General features: G+C 38.9%; 2 protein-coding genes across 4 annotated transcripts in view; one reads left to right on the plus strand and one right to left on the minus strand.

Annotated features, from left to right (window-relative positions):
- Positions 1-1,392: 1,392 nt before the first annotated feature.
- On the plus strand, positions 1,393-16,856 carry LOC134541459 (uncharacterized). Of its 2 annotated transcripts, none has more exons than XM_063384931.1 (2): positions 1,393-1,626; positions 13,463-16,856. In XM_063384931.1, the coding sequence occupies exon 2, from the start codon at positions 13,478-13,480 to the stop codon at positions 14,105-14,107; it is 630 nt and encodes a 209-aa protein (XP_063241001.1). In that variant the 5' UTR covers positions 1,393-1,626; positions 13,463-13,477; the 3' UTR covers positions 14,108-16,856. The 2 variants fall into 2 exon arrangements, with proteins under 2 accessions (XP_063241001.1, XP_063241002.1); XM_063384932.1 differs by having other exon boundaries at positions 1,393-1,597.
- A 722-nt stretch (positions 16,857-17,578) lies between these two features.
- The window catches only part of LOC134541458 (ATP-dependent DNA helicase Q4), a 40,522-nt gene continuing 35,880 nt past the window's right edge, over positions 17,579-22,220 (minus strand). For both annotated transcript variants that reach the window (XM_063384929.1, XM_063384930.1), the window contains exons 12-14: positions 21,946-22,132; positions 20,486-20,609; positions 17,579-19,649 (exon numbers count right to left, since the gene is read on the minus strand). In XM_063384929.1, the coding sequence (XP_063240999.1) occupies positions 19,419-19,649; positions 20,486-20,609; positions 21,946-22,132 (542 nt within the window). In that variant the 3' untranslated portion in view covers positions 17,579-19,418. The remainder of the gene's footprint in view (positions 19,650-20,485; positions 20,610-21,945; positions 22,133-22,220) is intronic.

The raw sequence follows: 22,220 nt of genomic DNA on the forward strand, positions 1-22,220 counted from the left end.
TTTGGGTTCGCGTCACCGACATGCTAGTGACGTGTTGCGCAAGACTGGCGAATCGCAGCGGCCTGTGTACTTGCATACGCATACATACACTAATACATTGTATATACTCGACTGTATCATGTGCGTGTTGGACTCTTTTCGGATGGGTAAAATCTTGTATGTTCGCATCACCGACATGCTGTAGTAGCAGTAAGTGAAGTTAGATTGACCATGTGGAAAGTTTCATTTGTGTATACTGTGCATTGCCCAGTGAACACATGACCTAGGTCTGACATCACTGGTAAGTAATGGCTAAGTAATGAATTTTTACGTAATTGTGACATACCACTGGCATCTGTTGTAACTAAAAAATGTTGTATGGATAAATGATATCCTGCTGACATCATACTGATTTAATTCCAAAATCATTTTCTTACGTACATTTGACGTAGAAATATGTAATATTACACATTTGAAAACAAAGTTTTAAGTTTTCACTTTTTTCGACAGTCCCCATGACTGCCTATTTTTTTAAATTAAATAAATTTTTCTTAAACCAATATGTTGGCTCATAGGTTTGTCATATGTTATGGTTCCATGCATAATAGAAGCGGTTACATGGATATTGAAACCTTAATATCTTGCGGGCCCGAATATATATATATATATATATATATATATATATATTTCGTGTTTACGTTTCAGTGTCATTGTAGAAAGGGCCTTATTACTACTACATCGCCCTGGCGTGTTGGCCTCTCATGAAATGGTGTTTTTTTGGCGTGACAACGTCTAATAAATCGATTAACGTCGGCTGCACGCACGAAAAAGTGTCCCGTTACGCTGTGTCCCGTTACGCTCATTGCACGCTTGCGCCGCATCTATCTCTCTTCCAATCGATTGGAACAACCATCGATTTGACGTTTTCGAGGAACATTAAACTTGAAACACTCCCATTCGTTTCCTACTTTTCCTATCATCGTCCTATTCTTAACAGAATAACACAGATTGGAAGAAGTTAAATAGCAAACATGTATAAAAGTTCTAGTTAAAATAATCTCTTCGTTAAAGTAATAAACATATTTGAATTAATGATTGCAAATAAAATTAAATTTATCAATTAAATTGTAGATTTCATTTCACTTCTTTGTATCCATACAAAATAGTGATAATTCAATAAAAATGATTCAATTTTATTCATAAAAGTATGCAATCATTTCATCAATGTTTTGTTATGATTTTGTCACGTTAAACTATCGTCCGTAAACCGACTTTACAGACAACTAATTTTTTTTATTCCAACCGCGAAGAGCTAGCTGCGTACTTCGTATATGTTCGGAACTGTTCGGACGCCTGACTCGAGGCAAGTGAATATTTAGACTTCCCGTCGAGTATGTAACGAGCGGTCTTTCGTCATTTATCGCGATCTGCGCAGTTGGGATTCAGAAGCCGGTGCGAGTGTTACGCGCGTGGAAACTAATGCGTCTGCTGTTTAGTGTTACCTTTTTTTCCTTCTCTTCTCGGATGTTACTTTCTGCCAACAATGTGGTGAATTCAACAAGAGTGCGGAATAAACAAGTGAAGTGACATGTTAAAGCTGCGAAGACCTACGTGATCTGTAAGCTGGACTTCTCTGCAGTTCATTACGTAAGACATCAATACAATACACCGCTGTGTAAAAGCCTGGTTTATAATAAAACTACGAACGAGCGTTAATAACACTTCGCAAGTTACGGCCAATTTTCCAACTTCGTGCGTTTCTTCTGCCTTCTGTATTCTAAGCGAAGTGTACACAAACTTTTACATAACATTCAGATGTCATGTGCATAGAAGTCTATAGTATTCTTTTTTATCACACGCATCACGTTTTCACTCATTAAACCATCGCAAAGTGTAGGTAAATATTTTTTTTTTTTTTTTTTTTTAGTAAAAAATAATTTTAGACACGTTTAAGTCAGAAATCATTTTTTATTAAATGAACTCTAGGAAGAAATTTGTTTACTACTGTTTCACAGTTTCAAGTTGTAGGGTGGAGATTTCTTGCGACTTGAGTGTTTTATAAAATTCCGTAGTTTTCTTGCGTTTGTTGCGTGTTACGTCGTTGTGCTCTTGCGTTCTTTGTATAATCCCAGCTTAATAATTACAGTTATTTTTAGAATGACAGTTACCACCTAAGCCTCAGTCTCAATCAGTACGTTGGTTATTTAAGTTCCTTGTCAATGCTTATATTTAATGGCTGTTTCTGTTAATTTATCTCGTTAAATTTCGCTTGCTGTAAAATATCACGCCATACGTTGGTTATTTAAGTTCCTTGTCAATGCTTTTATTTAATGGCTGTTTCTGTAAATTTATCTCGTTAAATTTCGCTTGCTGTAAAATATCACGCAAGGGATAAAAACTTTCGTGCTATTTTACCGCTTTTAGATAACACATAAGAACATACACTGTAACAAAATTTGTGGAAACACATTGGCTGTATCCGAATACAAACTGATGCGTTCATAGCACACACATCCCTACACCCCTTAGCAAATCCAGGCACAATTTAAAGGACACATTGCTAATACTTTTATTGCTAGCATTTGGTCGTACTAATGAGCATGTAGCCATTTTGAGTTGTGATATCTACAAATATTCAGCAAAACGTAAATAACAAGTTTAAAAAAAAAATTAATGTAGAGTGGATATTAAGAAATGTTAGCGATCAAAATAAACTTTTTTGTAAATTTCGAAATATTAAAAAAAAATTATAATGAGCATTAAATTGTCTACCATTTTAAGTGTAAGATCGTCTTTCGGTCAATTTCATTAACGTTAATATTTGTCTCTGTGCGTGTTATCATTTACGTTTATGCCGTAAACAAACCTTATGCGAAAAATTTAGTATAAACAAAATACAACTCTGTTCGGAAACTAATGGACGTAGGGACGCCTCAGTGGATGCGAGTGTGGCATTTTGGGAGAGTCCGGAAGCAACGCAAAGATGGCCGCATCCGCTACGATGCATTTGTAGTATGAATCCCTCATCTAAGGTGATCCACTAGGCTGGCATTCGTATGCAGCTTATTGGAAATTTACAAGTCGTATCGCGATTAGTTTTCAAGATTAGCTTTGTTTAGATAGAGATTACAGAGAAGAGGAAACAACACGATACGTGAAGCCGACCATTTAGTATACGTAGCATTTCATACCAGAATGTTTACATAATCTGCATCCGAATACTAGCCCAATGGATCACCTTTGCCAAGGGATCCACTGGAAGTGTATCGTAGCGGACACGGCCATCTTTGAGTTAGTTACATGTGTCAACTGAACTCGAGGTTTCTATGAATGCGACACTCGCATCCGCTGATGTGTCCGTACGTCCATTTAGCTTTGGAATTGAGATGTATTTATATTTTTACATAATATTATGTCACAATTTATTGGCATAAGATTTGCTCACAACGTTATAAGCATAAGTAATAACTCAAATAGAGACAAATAAAATTGTAAATAAAAGTATCGAAAGGCGAATTAAAAACCTATAGGGGTATTTTAATGGTCCTTTTATTTTTTATAATTTATACATATTTTTGATCGCTATTATTTATAACATCCATGTAACATAAGATCTTTTAAATTTGTCGTTATTTACGATTTGCTGAATATCCGTAGACATCATGACTCAAAATGGATACGTGAACATTATTAAGACTAAATGTTTAACAGGTGGAGCTAGCAGTAAATGCATTCAGATACTACTAAACATCACTAAGAAATGCGTCGTCTACATTATTGCTGCATTTGCTAAGGAATGTAGGGATGTGTGTGTGATGTGGACGTATCCCTATATACTCAGATACAGACATACGGGCAGAAAAATTATAATAGCTTATGTAATCAAAGAGACTCCCGGAACAGCTTATATGGAAGGTGCCTTACCAGGAAAATCGTGTGGGATTCGCAAACACGGCAAAGTTAATGCACACATTATTTGCGATAGTACTTATCAGTGGTACCAGAGTCTCACGTTGCCAGGATCTTGTGAAAGAGGGTCTCCAGTGTAACCATCATAACAATTTTTTCATGAGTACGTTTGATTTATATTTGAATTTAAGAAAATTTATTATAACACTAAAATCCCAAGGAATATAGAAATTTAAGTAATGATTTCGCTTGAAAAAAAATATGCTAAAAATTTTATTTTTTTATTATGTTAAAATAAGTCATAAATACTTATATATAAATGTTATTTAATATATATATATGAAGTGCATATAAAGTTTGTAAATAAGTAACACGTGAGCTACCATAAGACTACTTGGAAACAATTTATGCTGCTTCTGTCTATGAGGATTGTCGGGCCATAATGGGCAGGAAAAAAATTATTGTAACCCAATAAGTATTACAAAAATCCTTTCAGAATAATATCTCTGAAACATTATGTAGCTTATTTGATGCAATTTTTCTTAGCTTGTGTTTTTGATGTGTAAAAATGTTAGCTCTCGATATATACGGCATTTGGTAAGAATAATTTCGTGAATAGAACGGAAGTAGCATGGAACGGAAATGTTTCTAACCACGGTGCTGCCACCTGTGGCGGATGGTACGAACCAAAGTTAACAAAGCCAAAGGGAAACTTTGAATAGTATTAACTGTTTAATGGGCATTATTTTAAAAAAATTCCGCGTCGAAAATCGGGTTCAAATTTAGTTTAGTATTTTATCAATTTTTTTTCGCTTTAATGATTTCATTTTATCGTTTAAAATTCGTTGTGGTAATAATGATTCAATAGTTGTAGCTGCTCCGGCAGTGAATTCTAGCGGCGGGTGTGAAAACTACGTGTTGTTCGCGCCAAGAAACTTAGTTGAAAACACAATTTACGTATATTTATCACGCTCGGCATTATTTTGAAGAATTCTACTTTAAATTTCGTGTCAGCGTTTCATATTATAAGTGTTTTTTGCAACACGAGAGAACACGAATTGGCTCGTTACCGAGGTTATATGTTACACATCTCTGGCGTTTTTTTTTTCCTAACCTAAGTTAAAACTAAGCGTGTAAGGGAGGGGTCTAGGTAGGGAAGACTCTAAGTGCGTCTCAGGGCAAGCCCTATACGCTCTAAACATGCGGGTTTTTAACCATGCTGAGAAGGTCACGTGCATCATGTGCTAGGAGGGGATTGGCCAGCCATGGCAGACGTTTTCGCCATGACTAACTCCCCTCACTCTTAATTCTAGACTAAAACTAGATAAGTTGGGCCCAGGTAAAACCTCCATAGACAGAGGGAAAACCCTGGGCACGTACATGCGGGATGCAAAGGTCATGCATTATTACAAGCAGGTGGATTACAGGAATAGAAGGATGGTCCTGGAAGAAGAGTGGGGCGAGCACTGAAAGACTCGATTATATATATATATATATACACAGAGACAGAGAGAGAGAGAGAGAGAGAGAGAGAGAGAGAGAGAGAGAACTGAAGGAGGCGTTAATTTTTTTCTTCGTGTGAAGGTTGTACATTTGCGGCTTCTGGAAATGAAGGCGAGTAGTAGGTAACTAACGCGAAAGATTGGTTATGTCAACTGCATTAATAACACGTAAATTACATTTCAAAAAGGTTTTTTAATGTTATTAATATAGCTGGTCTAAATTAATCCAACATTACAAAAAGTAGTTTTTATTACTTATGTCCTGGAAGTAGCTTCTCTACAACTTTAAAAAAAAAAAAAAAAAAAAAAAAAAAAGGAATTGCGATGTTTTGATGCTGTCAAAGTGGTAACACGAATGAGGTTTTCACGTCGGGAAGCCTTCTTTTCACAGACGAGAGAGTCTAAACCCGAAGTTCCCCGAAGTTCATGTTTTTTTTTCCGTATCTTCAATGTATCTATCCTAACCAAATCAACCGCCCACAATGTTTTAAAGTATTTATAATGTAGCTAACCTAACGTAATTGACCATTAGTATCCTTTCATCAACAACGCCACATTTATTTACAATGAACAAAAAAAACAACCGAAGATGCACGATCGTTCGTTCGGCTCTCTCGTCTGTGAAAAGAAGGCTTCCCTTTCACGTCTTTGCAATAGTCTATGGTCACTTGACGTGCTTGGGTTGGACGTAGCGGTCAAACGCGCGATAAGTCAGTTCAATGTCAAGACTTGTCGGTCCAGTAGCAAGACGTCCTTTGACAAGTATAAAACTTTGTTGTCTCTAAAGTCGGTTTACGGACGATAGTTTAACGTGACGTCATAACAAAACATTGATGAAATGATTGCATTCTTTTATGAATAAAATTGAATCATTTTTATTGAATTATCACTATTTTGTATGGATACAAAGAAGGAGTGAAATTAAATCCACAATTTAATTGATAAATTTACTTTTTTTATTTGCACTCATTAATTCAAATATGTTTATTACTTTAACGAACAGACTATTTTAACTATAAATTTTATACATGTTTGCTATTTAACTTCTTCCGATCTATGTTATTCTGTTAAGGATAGGACGATGATAGGAAAAGTAGGAAACGAATGGGATTGTTTAAAGTTTAATGTGCCTCGAAAAAGTCAAATCGATGGTTGTTCCAATCGAGTGGAAGAGAGATAGATGCGGCGCAAGCGTACAGTGTGCGTAACGGGACACTTTTTCGTGCGTGCAGCAGGCGATCATCGATTTATTAGACGTTGTCACGTCAACAAGTCCCGGTTTCGACTCCCGACGAGAATTGTGGAGTGTTTCGCGAGTGGTTTCTATGGCTGCCTCTTCGCCGCCATGCTGCGGGAGGGCGATGATACTCAACCTCATAATAACCTCCCATGCACGCGGTCGGAAAGCCCAGGTTGCGCGAGATCGCTTCTCTCCTGGGAAATCCCCCAATTCTTGGGCCCCGCCCAGCCAGTCGAGGCGGGATGGTTAAGTGTGACGCTCGCTGGTGCTTCTAGCGCGGTATCGCCTCTAAGCGCAACGCACGCAGTCTTCTCGTCGAGCATAGACCAACTGTTAATTTTTTTTTTTTTAAGCGGTAATCATAATCAGGGGCGCAACAACTAAATTTCCAAAAGGGGGGGGGGGGGAGCAATATACCTTTTTATAAAGAATCATCGATCCCCCCTATTGAAACCCCCGGGAAAATTTGTATTTCAAGGTGGAAAATGGTGCTATTTAAGCAGTTTTATCATCTAAAAATTGATTACACAGCACTTTCTTTGCCCCCGTTTGCCCCCACTTCAAGGTTTCTGAGAATGGTGGGGGGGGGGGGGGGGGGGGGAGGGGTAAAAAACCCTTGCCCCCCCCCCCCCCTTGTTGTTGCGCCCCTGACCATAATTATATATGAAGAAATGAAGATACAAGTGTAATACAAGTTCCTCGGGTGCTTTCTAGAATCTCTACCGCGAGTTCCACGCATGAAAACTATTCTTAAAATAAAAGTTATTTATGATTGTTGCACAACTTGGCTAGATAACAAAACGCTCGAGATTCATTAAAAATTGTCTGATTACGAACAGTACAACGCATTTTAGCCATAAAAAATTTACTATAATAATTATTTTACAAAATTCCCTTATCTACTCTCCACTAGATGCGATGCACATGTCAATTATTCCCCCCCCCCCCCTCCAAATTGTTGTAGTACCTCTAGAACTCAACTGATATCCTCCAGAGCCATTTGCGAAGCTGTTTTTACCGCCTCCGCATCATCGAAACACTTCCCTTTTAATATTTCCATTCGTTCTCGGGAACAGGGCTAGGTGTGGCCAATACGGAGGGGGGGGGGGGGGAACGACAGACCGCCCCTGAGAAGCCAAATAGCTGTTCACTTGTAAGGCCGTGTGTGAAGGAGTGTGAAGGAACCAGTCACCTCTGATCGCCAGAGTTCCGGGCAAGGTCGTCGCCAGCCGTTGACGAGGGGGGGGGGGGGGGGGGCAAGTTGTGGGAAAAGTATGTATATTTTTTTTTTGCATTTGGCTACATTTTTTTTTTTGAATCTCTAGGGCTCTAGGGGGGGTGGGGCAACTGCCCTTTGTTCCGGGCGTTTCCTCCGCACATCCTTCTCGCAAACGTCTTAAAAACTTCCAAATAAAAGTTCACGAATTTCCAGTGCACGTGTTCCACGAACAACAAAAAAAAAAAAGACTATAGATCATCGTCTTAACACTCGACCTCGCTTGTCATGCTTTTTGGTCTGGGGGAGTTAAGGATAGCCAATCACGGACTTTCCCCCCCCCCCCCACCCGGTTACACTGTAAAAAAAATACAGTAAATTTACGGAATTTTTTTAGCGGAAGGACTATCCCAAAATAATCCAACAGTTCTTCGTAACGTCAAAGTACTGTGTCTTCGTGGTAACTACACCGAGTGTCAACTTCCGAGTTACGTGTTACGTTGTAAATAAACAAATGTAAACACACGCAGGTGAAAAAAAAAATATTAGTTAGGCTCAAATTTTTTTTGAAAGTGTTGTTACTACTATACGATTATTTTTGTTAATTTATGTTCACAGTGGGTGAACTCAGAACCCGTAAACTAACGAAGATAACCGTACTTTAACGACGATCCCTAGATAATTTGTAACCAGCGTTCTTCGTTAAATCGAAAGTGAAAATTTCTGACAGTGTGGTATGATCTCCCCCGCTGGTAACAGCAGAGCCCCTGTGCTTGCTGTGATAGCTGTGATTCCACTCTCATTTCACATTAAATCCTTCATTAAAGTTTAAGTTTGATTTACCTTTGCTCGAAACTTATTCAACGGAAAGTTTAAATTTAAATTAGGTACTGCTTTTTAATACAATATAAGTGTTGTAAAATAAAAAAAACATTCTACAGTAAAAGGTTTCATGACACATCACTCATCGACTGGGAATTTCTTGAATATTCTCTATTTCAACAGACAGTAGTTTTTGATCTTGAATAATAACTAATTACAGTTAGCTGTGTGAGGTGACTTCCTTCACAGGATACACCATCAAGATGCTACTAAATTTTACGTTGCCGTTTAAAAAAAAAAAAAAAAAAAAAAACACGTAAATGGATGTTCATATATGTAGTTATATATAATTATATATATGATTATATACATTGTTACGAATGGAGACAGGACCGCGATGCCTGGTTAGGAGCTGGCTGGTGGCCCAGCACGGCCAATGACGTCACGCATTGACGTAAGGCATGTTTTAATAAATATATATACATACCTACTTACAATAGATAGTTCTATATGACGTATATTTCCTACTATTCCTTTAAAAAGTTCCAACTAGAAATCAAGTCTCGTTGGGGCAGCCTAAACGCAAAAAAAAAATTAAACGCAACTAAAAAATTGTAACTTGCAAATAACAACCACAGTTTGTTCTACGAAAGTTTGCGCCACGGACATAATGTTCCCGTTATGGCCCGTCTACAATAGCAATGTCCTAAACTGTGTCCGAAGGACACTGGTCGCTGATTGGTCCACGTGACCATCTGACGTCATGCGGCAAGTGGGCGAAGGTCCGAACCTACCTGGTCCGAAGACATTCGTCAATTTGAACTTTTTGTCCCAACCTGTGTACTTCGGACACAGAAAAAGAACAGAACACTCACGGTATTTGAATTTCCGGTTCCCGTTTGAACACGTGGTGTTTGTTTTTGTTATTTAAGGACATGGAGGGTGTTGTTAGTCACTTATAACTTACATAACTTTCATAAGTTCAATCTCAAACTACAAAGCATCAAAACAATAAACAAAAACATTTGGTTTGGCACATTTACTGCGTCCTGGTGACAACTTTAGAAATCAGTTAATGCAGACATCGGACATCGCAATTGTGGACAGGGCAGTTTTCGGTGAGACAATGTGACGTCACTCACATTCGGATAAGGACACGGACCACGCACAGGTTCGGACTATTGTAGACGGGCTCTTAACCACGTAATGTTATTTCTTGAACTCGCCGTCACTAAGGTTCTACCAGCTGGTTACTTACAGGACAAGTCGCTGGCCGGCGCGCCGCAATGTTACTCCTGCAGGCTCCAAGCACCCGGTTGCCTGGCCGCTACACAGATTTTCCTCGTAGCAGCAGAAACACCTGGCTTGACGTGTCACGGGAACTTGGTGCTACAACTCACGAACTGCAGCCCGCTCACAAAGCCAGTGAAAATTTTGCACACCACTTGCAATTTAACCGCGCGGTGCATTTTACCGACAAATATATTATTACGTCTTTAAAAGTTTCACAGCGACTCTTTTCAATAAGCACCATCCTTACGTTAAATACCTGGTCAAACGTATAGCACACCCGGACTTACACACGTCATGTCGTTAATATTTTGCATGACTTTTTTTTTTGACGCGGGCTCTTGCTTCGCTATCGCCCGAGCCAAGAGTGACTTCTTCACCACCTGTCCGCGGCCTAGCCGCCGCCGCCAAGCGCCAAAGAAAATAGTTCCAGTCTTTCAATTTCTCACACTTCTTTAGGCATGCTCAATTATTTATAAATATGCTGCCCGTGGAAAATTAAAAAATAAAATATTACTTAAAGCTGGTACCATTAAAAAGTAACTTAAAATTTGCTAAAAAAAAATATACATTAAAATCTCAGAGTCTGTAGAATGTTCTCGCTTGTACGGCGACCATGTTGCCAACCTGATAGTCTCAGAGAACAATAATACCATTAAATTAAATTGTGGCAAACACATGAAATAAATTACTATAAAACTTAACTTAAAAATTAACCTGGAACAGTTGATTTGTTAGTATGATCAGTGGCACTGGTCACAATAAAAAGCATCTCTCCCTCTCTCCCCCTCTTTCTCTCTCTCTCCCTTCTCTCGAATTTCTATCTTCTCTCCACGTATCCCTATCTCTATCTCTCTAGTTAAATTAATATCTACCTTTCTTTATCTCTTATTATTTCTATATATCTTTCTATACCTCTATATATGTCAATATAGCAATGAAAATAATTAAAAAATTGTTTTATGTATCTATATATTTATCTATTTTTTTTACCTGTCACGTGTGTGACATAGGTATATAAAAACACACACGTTTTCAAATGCAACGTTGTGTAAAAATTTCAAAGCAATCAGTGAAGAGCGCGCGGAGATTTAAGATTTTGAACGAACGAAATTTACAATTTTATTAATATAGATTCATAGAGCGGTTCGAATGCGGCCGTGCTCGGCAACTGGCATCACGCGCCGTGTCACGTGCCGTCCATTGTCGTAAGGCACGCCACGCGCGCCTGGCCGGATTACAAGGGTCGTCGCTACCCTCTCCCTCCTCCGCTATCCGCGCATCGTTCTTCTTCGGCGCTGTTATCCGTCGCTGAGCGGACTTGGGAACTCCGCGGGTCGCTGCTCGGAGTGGCGCGAATAAACGCCTCCTTTCTCGATGTTTCGGGGGCGTCCGGATCGGCCCGGGAAGACGCGACTCGTCACAGCCGCTCTCGTCGGTTCGAGAAGGGCGCCCCTGAGCTAATTAAGTAGCGACGCCGGCCTCCGCGACAGTTTTGGCGACAGAGTTCCGCGACGGGTTCCGCGACAGTTCCGAGAGAGAAGGGAAGTGCGACATCGGCGAGAGTGGCGCAACGCGGAGCACTGAGTGGGGCGAGACTGTCTGTCTGTGTCTGTGTCTGTGTGTCTGTGTGTCTGTCTGTCTGTGTGTCTGTCTGTCTGTGTGTGTGTGTGTGTGTGTGTGTGTGTGTGTGTGTGTGAGGTGAGGGGCGAACCACTGTCGAGCCTAGCTCCAGTGAAGAGTGCGAACTGCGGAAATTGATAAGACATTGAGTGACTTGAGAGTAAACATTTTTAAGTGCGAGTGACTTGTGAGCAGACATTTATAAGTACAATTATTTACAGATGTAAGTATTAGTAACTAATAAAACTATAATAAAACTATAATAAAACTTAATTGGGCTATCCGTTATGAACCCAGTTCTCTCCACATTATTAAATCGTTATATATATATATATATATTAAATTGGATGTAGACTTTAACTGCCGTCTTATTTTAAACGTTACATGTGCCAAATTTTATCAGAATACCAACATTCTGCTTAAGGGGTGGAAAAGGATAATCTCGTGTAGACAGTGACATTTGTCTTGTTTTGAAGGTCAAGCTAGGAATAAAACTACAAATTTGTTAAAAAAAAACCTGAAACATTTATTTATACTTATACATTAAAGATATATCAAAGAGATAACAAAGATAATCTTATTAATTTCTCTGTGCAGAGACGGTATGGAGAATTAGCTTAGCTGATTCCGAGAAAGTAAACTCAGATGAAATTTCAAGTGCACAATAATTCAAACTTAATTTTGAATGCATTTTAAAAAGTCATACATATAACCATCAATTACAACCTGCATTCACTGACAGAGTTCAGTTATGACGATGACGAGTTGATTTGCCCAGCTGATGGTTTGATTCCTCAGCTATCGCAAGAGCGTGACTAGGATAGAGGCAAATGAGAAACAACAACAAAAAAAAAACAATAATAATACCCAGTCCTGAACCCGAGAAGGAAATTCAATTCTACATGAGTAAAAAAAAATTCATTTTGGCACAGCCTTCTGGCATAGGTAGATTTCGAAGTACCTATTTCTTCTGGAAATATTTTGGAAACTTCTATAAACTGAAACATTTTAAGAACTAAATGTAGGCTACATAACATCATATATGTTTGCCAGTATTCAACAAATGATTAATTTAACATTTTCTCATATTCCATGCATCAAAAATATTTTGAATGTGTTTAACGTAATTCATCCAGCATTGAATGTTTTAACGAATTTGATATTATGCCTTCTGAGGTAGTTATGCAATTATTTTTGATCTTCAAACACTATTTTTCATCTCTTGCACTAAGTCGTCGTGTAAATTTTTTGGACAAAGGTTAAGATAGTTATAAATAAATTTAGATGTATTTGATACTAATAAAGTTTTAATTTTTTTTTATATTTCAACCCTTGTTTTTACTGTGATAGTTTGTTTCATCAAAAATTGTTTTGCCAAAGGTTTTAGATAAAGTGTAGGCGTTTTACAATAAATAAAAGTGGATTCGGTAGTATATATGTTAAAAAAAAAAGTAATAACACTTCGTCTTTCAAACCTTGTTATTTCCACCCCTTTCAGTAATGGTATGTATTATCAAAAATTGTTCCGGACAAAATTTTAGTTACAAATTATAAGAATTACAAACAATTTGATTGTGGGCCTACTAAGAAAGTTATGATTTTTTTTTTTAAATTCAACCCTTATTTTTTTCCAACCCCTTGCAGCAATGGCTCGTCTAATAAAAAAATGCTCATTGTGATGAAAGTCGTGGGTGAGAGAGAGAGAGGTAGAGAGAGGTTGAGGTAGAGAGAGGTAGTGAGTGAGAGAGAGGTAGAGAGAGAGAGAGTGTGTGTATTTCAGCAAACAAGAGACTCTGCATTAAGTTAACGTCGTATCTCGACTGTCGGATGTCCTGACTTTCGGGTAAACATTGGATGCACGAATTGCCATCTCTGTTCCAGGGGAACCCCCGTGCGATGTTCGCGATATCCAAGCTCGTGAGCGCGGAGGACCGGGAGACGGGGGAGATCCTCTTCGACCAGGAGACGGGCGAGACGAGCGTGCACCTCGACGCGGGCCCCCGCTGGCACGTCCAGGCGCTGGACGCCGAGACGGGCGAGCTGGTGCCGGAGCCCCCTGACGCGGACAGGAGGAGGATCTTCCACGTGCCCAGGAGCGCCCTGCGGGACGCCCGGAGCCCCAAGAGGCGCGGCGCGTTGCGGGGGGGCCGTCGTCCCCCACACGTCACCGTCGTCTCCGCCACGCACCGGGACGACGACGGCGGAGAACCGGAGCTCCAGAACTTCTACAAGCGCGTGCACGCCACGTGCCTGCCGATGCTGCTGCTGCTCATGTTCCTGCCGGCGTGGGTGGCTGGCGCCTACTACCTCGCCGAGTGGATCCTGCACGGCGTCGCCCACCACACGGACAGGATCGGCTGCTTCCGGCTGTGCGACCCCTTGTGCTACTTCACGTCCAGCCTGTGCTCCAGCTGCCAGCAGCAGCACGCCGCCCGCAGGGTCATCCAGATGCAGGACAAGAGGAAGCTGCGGGCCATCAACAAGAAGCTCGAGTACCTCAGCTACGTCAACACCGTCATCAGCTGAACCGGGCCCGTCGTTGTCCTCCCGTCGTGACGTGTGGTAGCGCCTGAATGGTGACGAGTGTAGTTGACTTACTACTCTTACCAAGATACACAGAAGCTCGAGTACATAAGTTGCGTCAACACCATCACGAGTTGAACCAGCCCGTTGTAACTGGGTAGCACCTAAATGGTAACGAGTGTAGTTGAATGACTACTCTTACTAAGATACACAGAAGCTCGAATACATCAATTATGTCAATGTCATCATGAGTTGAACCAGCCTGTTGTAACCGGGTAGCTCCTAAATGGTAATGAGTGTAGTTGCATGACTACTCGAACTAAGATACACAGCAGCTGGAGTAAGTAAATTGCGTCAACACCATCACGAGTTGAATCAGCCCGTTGTAACCGGGTAGCACCTGAATGGTAATGAGTGTAGTTGAATTACTACTCTATAAAGATGCACAGAAGCTCGAGTACCTCAGATGCGTCAACACGTTGAACTGTTTGTTGTGTCTTCCCGTTGTAACATGGTAACGCATAAATTGTAGTGATTTTAGTTCACTTCCTGCTCTACTAAGATACACAGAAACTCGAATACCTCGGTTACATCAACAAGTCGTTGTGTTGTTCCATGACAACGCGGTAATGAGTGTAGTTGACTTACTATTCTACTAAGATATACAGAAACTCATGTACCTCATTTACGTTAATACAGTCATCATTTGAACCGAATGTTCTGTCCTCTCAGTATAATTTGACAGCGCATAAATGATCATCAGTGTAGTTTAATTACTACTCTGTTAAGATACACCGAAAGTTTGACTGTGTTTGTCTGTGCTATCATGTTGTCCATAGCACCTGTTTAGTTTCATAATTGGATCCTTCTGTTTGCTGTGTTTTCCAGGGGTTTCTTATTTAGCTTTCTTGAATTTTTTCCATGACGTACAGTGCAATACTGCAGTGGCGTATGTCCAAAGAATTGTAGCTAGTTATGGCTTATGGCTAGCCACCAATATATTTAAATCTGACAGTACAGACAGAAGCCCATTTAAAATATCTCTGGTTTGTACTTTTTTTTTTTTTTTTTTTTTTTTTTTGCTTTTCCAAAAGGACTGCAAAGTACCAGGATTCCCACAGACAAGGGAAATTCTAGGAAAAAAAAAAAAAGAAGGTATAACTTAGGTATTCAAAAAGAATGTCTAAAAAACTTGAAAAAAAAAACAAAACAAAACAGATATTGGCGATACCTAAGTTACAAAACAGTATCAGTAAGGTTTGATACTATGTACCATTAGGTTTGTGTAACATCATAGAATTTATGTATGGTTAGTGATCCGTATCAGAATTTTACAGTCGTGCTCACAGGTGAACAAAACAATTGTGTATTATGTAATATAAAGCACGACAAATATCTATAGTGTTTCGCATGATCACAATCGGTAATGTATCGTTTCATAGCTTGATCAAGAAATGTATTGGTTTAATTTTTCAGACTGGCGGTGTTGGTGATATAGTGCTTATATAAAAGATAACGGTGCAAACAGTATATTGTGTAGGAAAAAATAGATGATCATATGTTGTATTTATGTTTATTGAAACATGTTTTAATAATATACATTATGACTGGTCATCGTATTGTCCTCGGACAATGTAAAATGTGTTTCAAGTTGACAGGGAAATAAAAGGTAAAACTCAAGAGAAATTAATTGTTACTGTACAAAAGCATGTTTAATATTATCACTTTTATAAAGAAATCAAAAAAAAAAAATATATATATATATATATATTACAAACTACACTCAAATATAGACAATTGTGTAGTGATGGTTAAAGAATAAAGCCCCATGTTTCTTTTTCACAACAGTGCTTTGCATTACTTTTTTAAATGAATCTAAAAGAAACTAAAATGGGAGCAGTGCATGACTCGAGAAATGTCGACAATGTACAGTGCAACAGGACTTTTGAAACATTGTGACAGTACCTTTGAAAGTAACAAAAAATTGTAGATAGAAACAATTTTAACTTTCGTACGATCTTGAAATATTTGGTGTACGGTACCAAATTGCAACAATTTAAAACAAAATCCTAACATACATTGGTTGTTGTACTTGACGAATAGTGTCGTGATATGTGCAGGTGATGGAAATCATTCTACATTTGATTTTAACAGAAATTAAAAACTGCATCGGCCGAAGGCAGAACTCTCCTACAGAGTTCAGAGAATGGTGGAAAAAATTCATGCCGAAATTTTCTCTGCTATACTTGACTATCAAAATGCTCACTGGAAAAGTTATCATGTTAACAAACTCATATTTTATGTTCATACCAGTGGCTAACATACATTATGAGACTGGCAATATGTATTATCTTGTAAAATATCTACTTGCAATTAGTTTGAACGTTTCAGACATGTTACAAAATTTTATTTTTAAGAGATTAATTTTAAGAAGTTTTGTGCATCTAATGGAATGTTTTGTCCACCAAAATGAATTACAATTCATACTGTATTAAGCAAATGACAGGTGAATGATTTACAGAATAACTTTTTTTAAACGTAAAATACAGCAACAACATTGTAAATGTGATGAGAGTACATACTTCTAACTTCTGTAGATGTAAAAAAAAAAACTAAAATTATGAAAGATGTTTAAAATATGAGATTAAGTAAAATGTTGTATTGCAGCTGTTATAGAGTAAGCATCGCAGAGGTGATGGTGTTGAATTTCTATTTTTTTTTTTTCAAGTTAATAAATGTTGTGTTAAAAATATTATGTTTTTTAATTTATTAAAATTCTAATTTATAAAATAGTGCTTAACTGTATTAGCAGATGTTTATTTAAGTCGACGAGCATCTGCGAGGTAAACGTGACTGCCTTCTGTTCATACAGAAACCACACCCCAAACACAAATCAGAGCAAAAATAAGGACTTAATAAAATAAAGAGCGAGTTGGGAAAATCTTGAGTTGACCATCAATATCGCCCTTGCATCGATACGTTGATGCTTGGTAACTGTAACGTGTTAGCGGAGCTGGTCATGCGAATACAAACCCGCACCAAACATATACTCTCAAGTCCTCGCCATTAATTGTTTGCTGGTGTGCGTAAAACAACTATGTAAACACAACAAAGTGAAAAATTTTACTCATAAAAAAAAAATTTCATGAGGGCATGAGATCTATTAAAAAATATTGGGCTCTCAACCATATCGTGAGTGTTGGTAGGTACGTCAGGGACCCTTAAGCAATAAAAATTAATTTAAGGTCATTTTAAGGATTAAAAAAAACATATAAACCCAGATATATGCTAGGTTGTCTAATATAGTACTGTAAAATACTAGTGTAATAGTTTTAGTTACGTAAAAATAAAGTTTTTCTAGTAATGGGTTTACTGATGAAAGTGTAAGTAGATTTATTATTTCGTACAAGAAATACCTGTGAAATATTATCTGAAACACAAAGAAGAATACTGGAAGGTTAATAAAACAGAAAATACTTGTCAGGTTTATTTCAGCACCTTTTAACATGTTCGAAAACATGTAACAATATATCCAATAGGAGTGCTAGTGCATTTACATTCAAAGAAATATTTCTATTTCTACCTCATCAGAGACATCACAGTTAAGTTTTAAACATGCAAAAGTACAACAGTCATGTAGACGAACATACAAATTACATTTAATCAAAAATTCAAAACACATTCTTTAAAATTGTATCAAGGTAAAACATTGATGCTACATAAATGTCACATATTAAAAAAAAAAAATAATAATGGTTTCTTTGTGCATCAATACAAGAAGGTACATCAAACAGAGAGAGTATAAACAGTTCACTCAAAGAATACCTACATATAAAAATTTTAACTAAAGTTATTTACCATTACTACTTAGAACAACTTAAATGGAAATATACTGAATATAAGTCAGGGGTTCTACAAATACCTGGTAAACCAATTTCATGGCCCTTTTAAGATATTTAATAAAATATTAAATTTTTTTTCAAGAGGCTTATTTTAATAAATAAGAAAAACATCCTCTATTTACAGGATCACGTCTATTTTTAAGTTAGAAACGTACTAACTTTTCAGAAATAATTCTCACGTGATGTAAGTGAACAGTCACTAACTATTTAGATTCAATATGCAAATACAAGTTGAAGTGAAGCGTCAATAAAAAAAATGTAAGTTCGATTAAATAAAAGTTTTGTGACTTCCAAATGGTTAAAATTTATTTCAGGACTTTTTCGTAGCGTTCATAACCAGTCCTTCAATTTAGTTACTATTTGAAGACTTTTGTGACCTGACATAGTGCAAATGTTCTTTAAGCATACTGTTTCTATTCCAAAGTGTTCACTTAAACCTGTGATCATTTTTTTTCCTGACATTTCCCTGACTTTTATTTATCAAAGATTTAAATATTCCTTGATTAATTTTTATTTTTACTAATTATTTCTTTCAGAAAGTTATAAAACAGGTAAATTACCAAAATCCAGCCATCTCCAATACTATAAACAATTTTATAGTGAGTACAAATACACAATAAAACAAACATTTTTTTTTAAAAAAAAAAGCTTTCACCGTGTAGGTCAGGGGTCAGCAGGTGGTGGCTTGCAAGCCGCATGCAGCTCTTTTCACTGGCTTTTAGGGCTCTACAACCTCTCTGCGCTGCGACAGCACAAAAAAAAAATGCAGGTCTTTAACCTGCTCGCTTACACACTACCACCACGTTTTTTTAATTTTAATTATTCATTAATGAAAATAATTTAAGTTTTCTTGTTGCATCAGTAGAGCTCAACTAACGACTACCATATTTTTTTTTTACATTGACAATTTTTTTTTTCCTTAAGTAGCCTTTTATTTTTAAGACTTGTGTGTTGAATTTGTGAATAAAAAATTTAGATTTTATTTCTTTTCTTTATTTTTATATCATCTTAAAATCCCATGTACGTACAGAGAAAATACACGATGCTGCTGTCTGAAAAATTGGAGAATCTGTTTGCCTAATATCTGGCTCATCTCACTAGATAAATTCTGCCGACCCCTGGTTGTAGGTGATGGCAGACTGGAAAAACGGCATTTTTTCCCCTTGTCAAATTACGACCGCCGTGGAATTCCCGCGCGTTTCCCCGGAATATCAAGCCGATTCCCTGACAGTCCAGAATGTGGATGCTCTGTTTGAGGTACGAGAGGGCCGACCCCTGGTGTAGGCGACTTGGACTGGAACATGGCATTTTTTCCCCTTGTCAAATTACGATCACCGCGGGATTCCCGTGCGTTTTCAAGTCAGTCCCCTGACGGTCCAGATGAGGTACGACACGGGAGGCCCGAGACAAGCTCACTTGAGGTGGAGGATCTCGCGGGTGGCGACCCTGCACAGCGCCTGGAAGCCCTTGTCGAGGTGCGCCCGCCAGAACCGGCACCGGCCCCACACCTGCGCCGGGAAGCAGGGGCTGGCGATGCCGTGGAAGATGCGCGCGACGGCCCGCCCCGTGAAGCCGGTGTCCCGGTAGCCGCACACCAGCGCCCGGACGTCCGCTGCGACCTGGTCCTCGTTCCGCAGTCCCTCCTGCGAGGGACACACGCACGCACGCCCCGGTCTCACGGCTCGTCCAGACAGCACGGTAGTTAGAGACAGACACAGACAGGGGCGTAGCCGGGGGGGGGGGGGGGGGGGTTAAGGGGTTCAACCCCCCCCCCCCCCCTAGCACTAAATCTTTGATTAATTTCTTATTCATCACTCAAAAAAATTTCATATTAAAATTAATAAAAAAATTTTACTATTACAATATTTAAATTTAAGTACCGAAAACTGCTAAAATAGCACTATTTTACACCTTAAAATCCAAACCCGTTTTAATACGGAAGGGGGGGCATGCTTCTTAAAACACCCCCCATACACAAATCCTGGCTACGCCACTGGTCACAAAACACTGTACAATTCGGGAAGATGGGCATGGCGTGTAGTTACAGCGGTCCACCTACTTCAGGAGTGCATTTGTGTTAGTGAGGTAGAATGATACTAGCACCAAAAGCACCAACGATATTCATACTTATCGTCTCACCCAACACAAATACACACCTGACTAGACGAACCGAAAAAAAAAAACCATTAACAGTACAATGTATTTTAAGGCTCAGCAAATCACAGAACCTGGGCAGCGTTGGAGCCTCGCTGAATACAACAAATGTGACCTAGTGATGACTATTACGTCAACTGCAGCCACTTACGTGAGCCGGCTCATTATTACGAGAGGGTAAAAAAGAGCTAGAAAATATAATGTTTTATCTGTGCCTTGTTGTGCCAATAATTAAGGATAGGATAGTATTTCAAAACAGGAACTAAAAAAATAAAAAATCCAAGATGGCTGGGTCTGCCCCTCCCCAGCGCGAACAGGAACTCACCTCTGACGGCAGATCACAGGCAACCTGCTCTCGCTGGAAATATTCCCTTATTATTCCCTTCAGCTGCTCACTTCTGTCGATGTTGCATTCCTCCGAGCACTCCTTGTACTCCGGACACGAGACCCTGCGGCAACCACACTTGTTCTCATCTCCACGAACAGCCTCATGTACTTCACATGGGGGAGGTCTGCATGTATTGGTAACAAATAAAAAAATTAACTAAAAAAAAAAAAAAAAAAAAAAACACCTTGAAATGCCGACTTGAAAATCAGATTATTCGGAGAATATTAAATTATATACGACTACAGGAGCCTGCAATAATCGAAAAATATTTGATATTCGTAAATATTTTAATATTCAATATTTACAAAATAATCTGATATTCAATTAAAAAATTTTAAGTTGAATTTTTTTCTCCTCCCCCTTCAAAATATATGTCACCAATACATAGGCCTTCCCCATGTAAAATAAATTCACAAAAAAAAAAAAATTATATATAAAAAAATAATTATCATGTATGAAGCTAAGAAGCTTTATTGAGAAAATTAGATTTCTTTTTCTGCGACATATTCAAACATTTTTATAGTTAACAAGTATGATTTGAATTGTGATTTGAAACTATCAATTATATTCTGTTTTATGTATATAGCGAGATCAACAAAAAACAACTTTTCAAACTTGAAATTTACTGAAGTAGCTTTGGCTTCTGGGCAGTCAGTTAACTGCTCCCTGATGATAGTGACTGCAACGTCGACCAAAATGTCGGTGAATTATTCGCCCCAAGGTCACGGCTACATACCCTGAAGCCAAGCTACTTCAGACAATGGCCGCGGAAGCCTGCGAACATTATTGAAATTTTACTGGTATAAGAAAATGCATTGCCAGGTTTTCTTTTGATTTAATTTATTTTATTTGTTAACACCTTATGAATTATAAGCTATGCCAAAGAAAATTAATTACGTAACAAATAGCGGGTGTGCGGGAAAAAGGGGATATGTAAAAATTACTTAAATTAAGATATTACACATTTAAAGTTCTTCCAAGTATGCAAGATCAGTAATTAATCATTCCAAAAGTTCAGTGCCATAGAATTACACACAAGGGTGCTAGACTTAACCCATTTGGACCAATTTGTAGAGCTCTTTCTCCTTTATTTCATACCATAAAAAAAACATTATTGCCAATAGTTGACTTATCCCCTTATTCCCGCGCACCCATGAAAATATTAAGCCTATACAGTTACAACTATTTAATTTAATTATCCAGATAAAAAAATAACACCGGTTTTTATACACCGCTTTTTGGCAAAAATAATACCGGTTTTTGGCCAAAAATAAAAACACCGCCAGTTTCAGGTCTCTAGTTACGATCCCACGTTGTATATCACCGACACTTCTTTGTCCGACGGCGTTTCGGATCGAGTTTCCCCCCCCGGGGACCGTGCGGGGAGGAGTACTCACGCGGTGAGCGCGGCGAACACGGACTCGAGCTGCGCCAGCGCGGCCGCCTCCCGGCCGCGCACGCGGGCGTGCAGCGTGTCCAGAACCTCGTCGAGCTCCCGCGCGGGCAGGTCGCCCCGCGCCGCCACACGGAACCCCAGGCGCGAGAACTCCACGGCCAGGCCCGTCCGGCGCCACTTGTCGCCCACTGCGACAGACACGCGCCGTGTCTCGCGCGGGGGGAGCACGCTCCGAACCACTACGTCTCGGGGAGTGCGAGAGGGGGAGACGGCGGA

Source organism: Bacillus rossius, chromosome 18, assembly GCF_032445375.1.
Source record: "Bacillus rossius redtenbacheri isolate Brsri chromosome 18, Brsri_v3, whole genome shotgun sequence".
Classification (NCBI taxonomy): Eukaryota; Metazoa; Arthropoda; class Insecta; order Phasmatodea; family Bacillidae; genus Bacillus; species Bacillus rossius.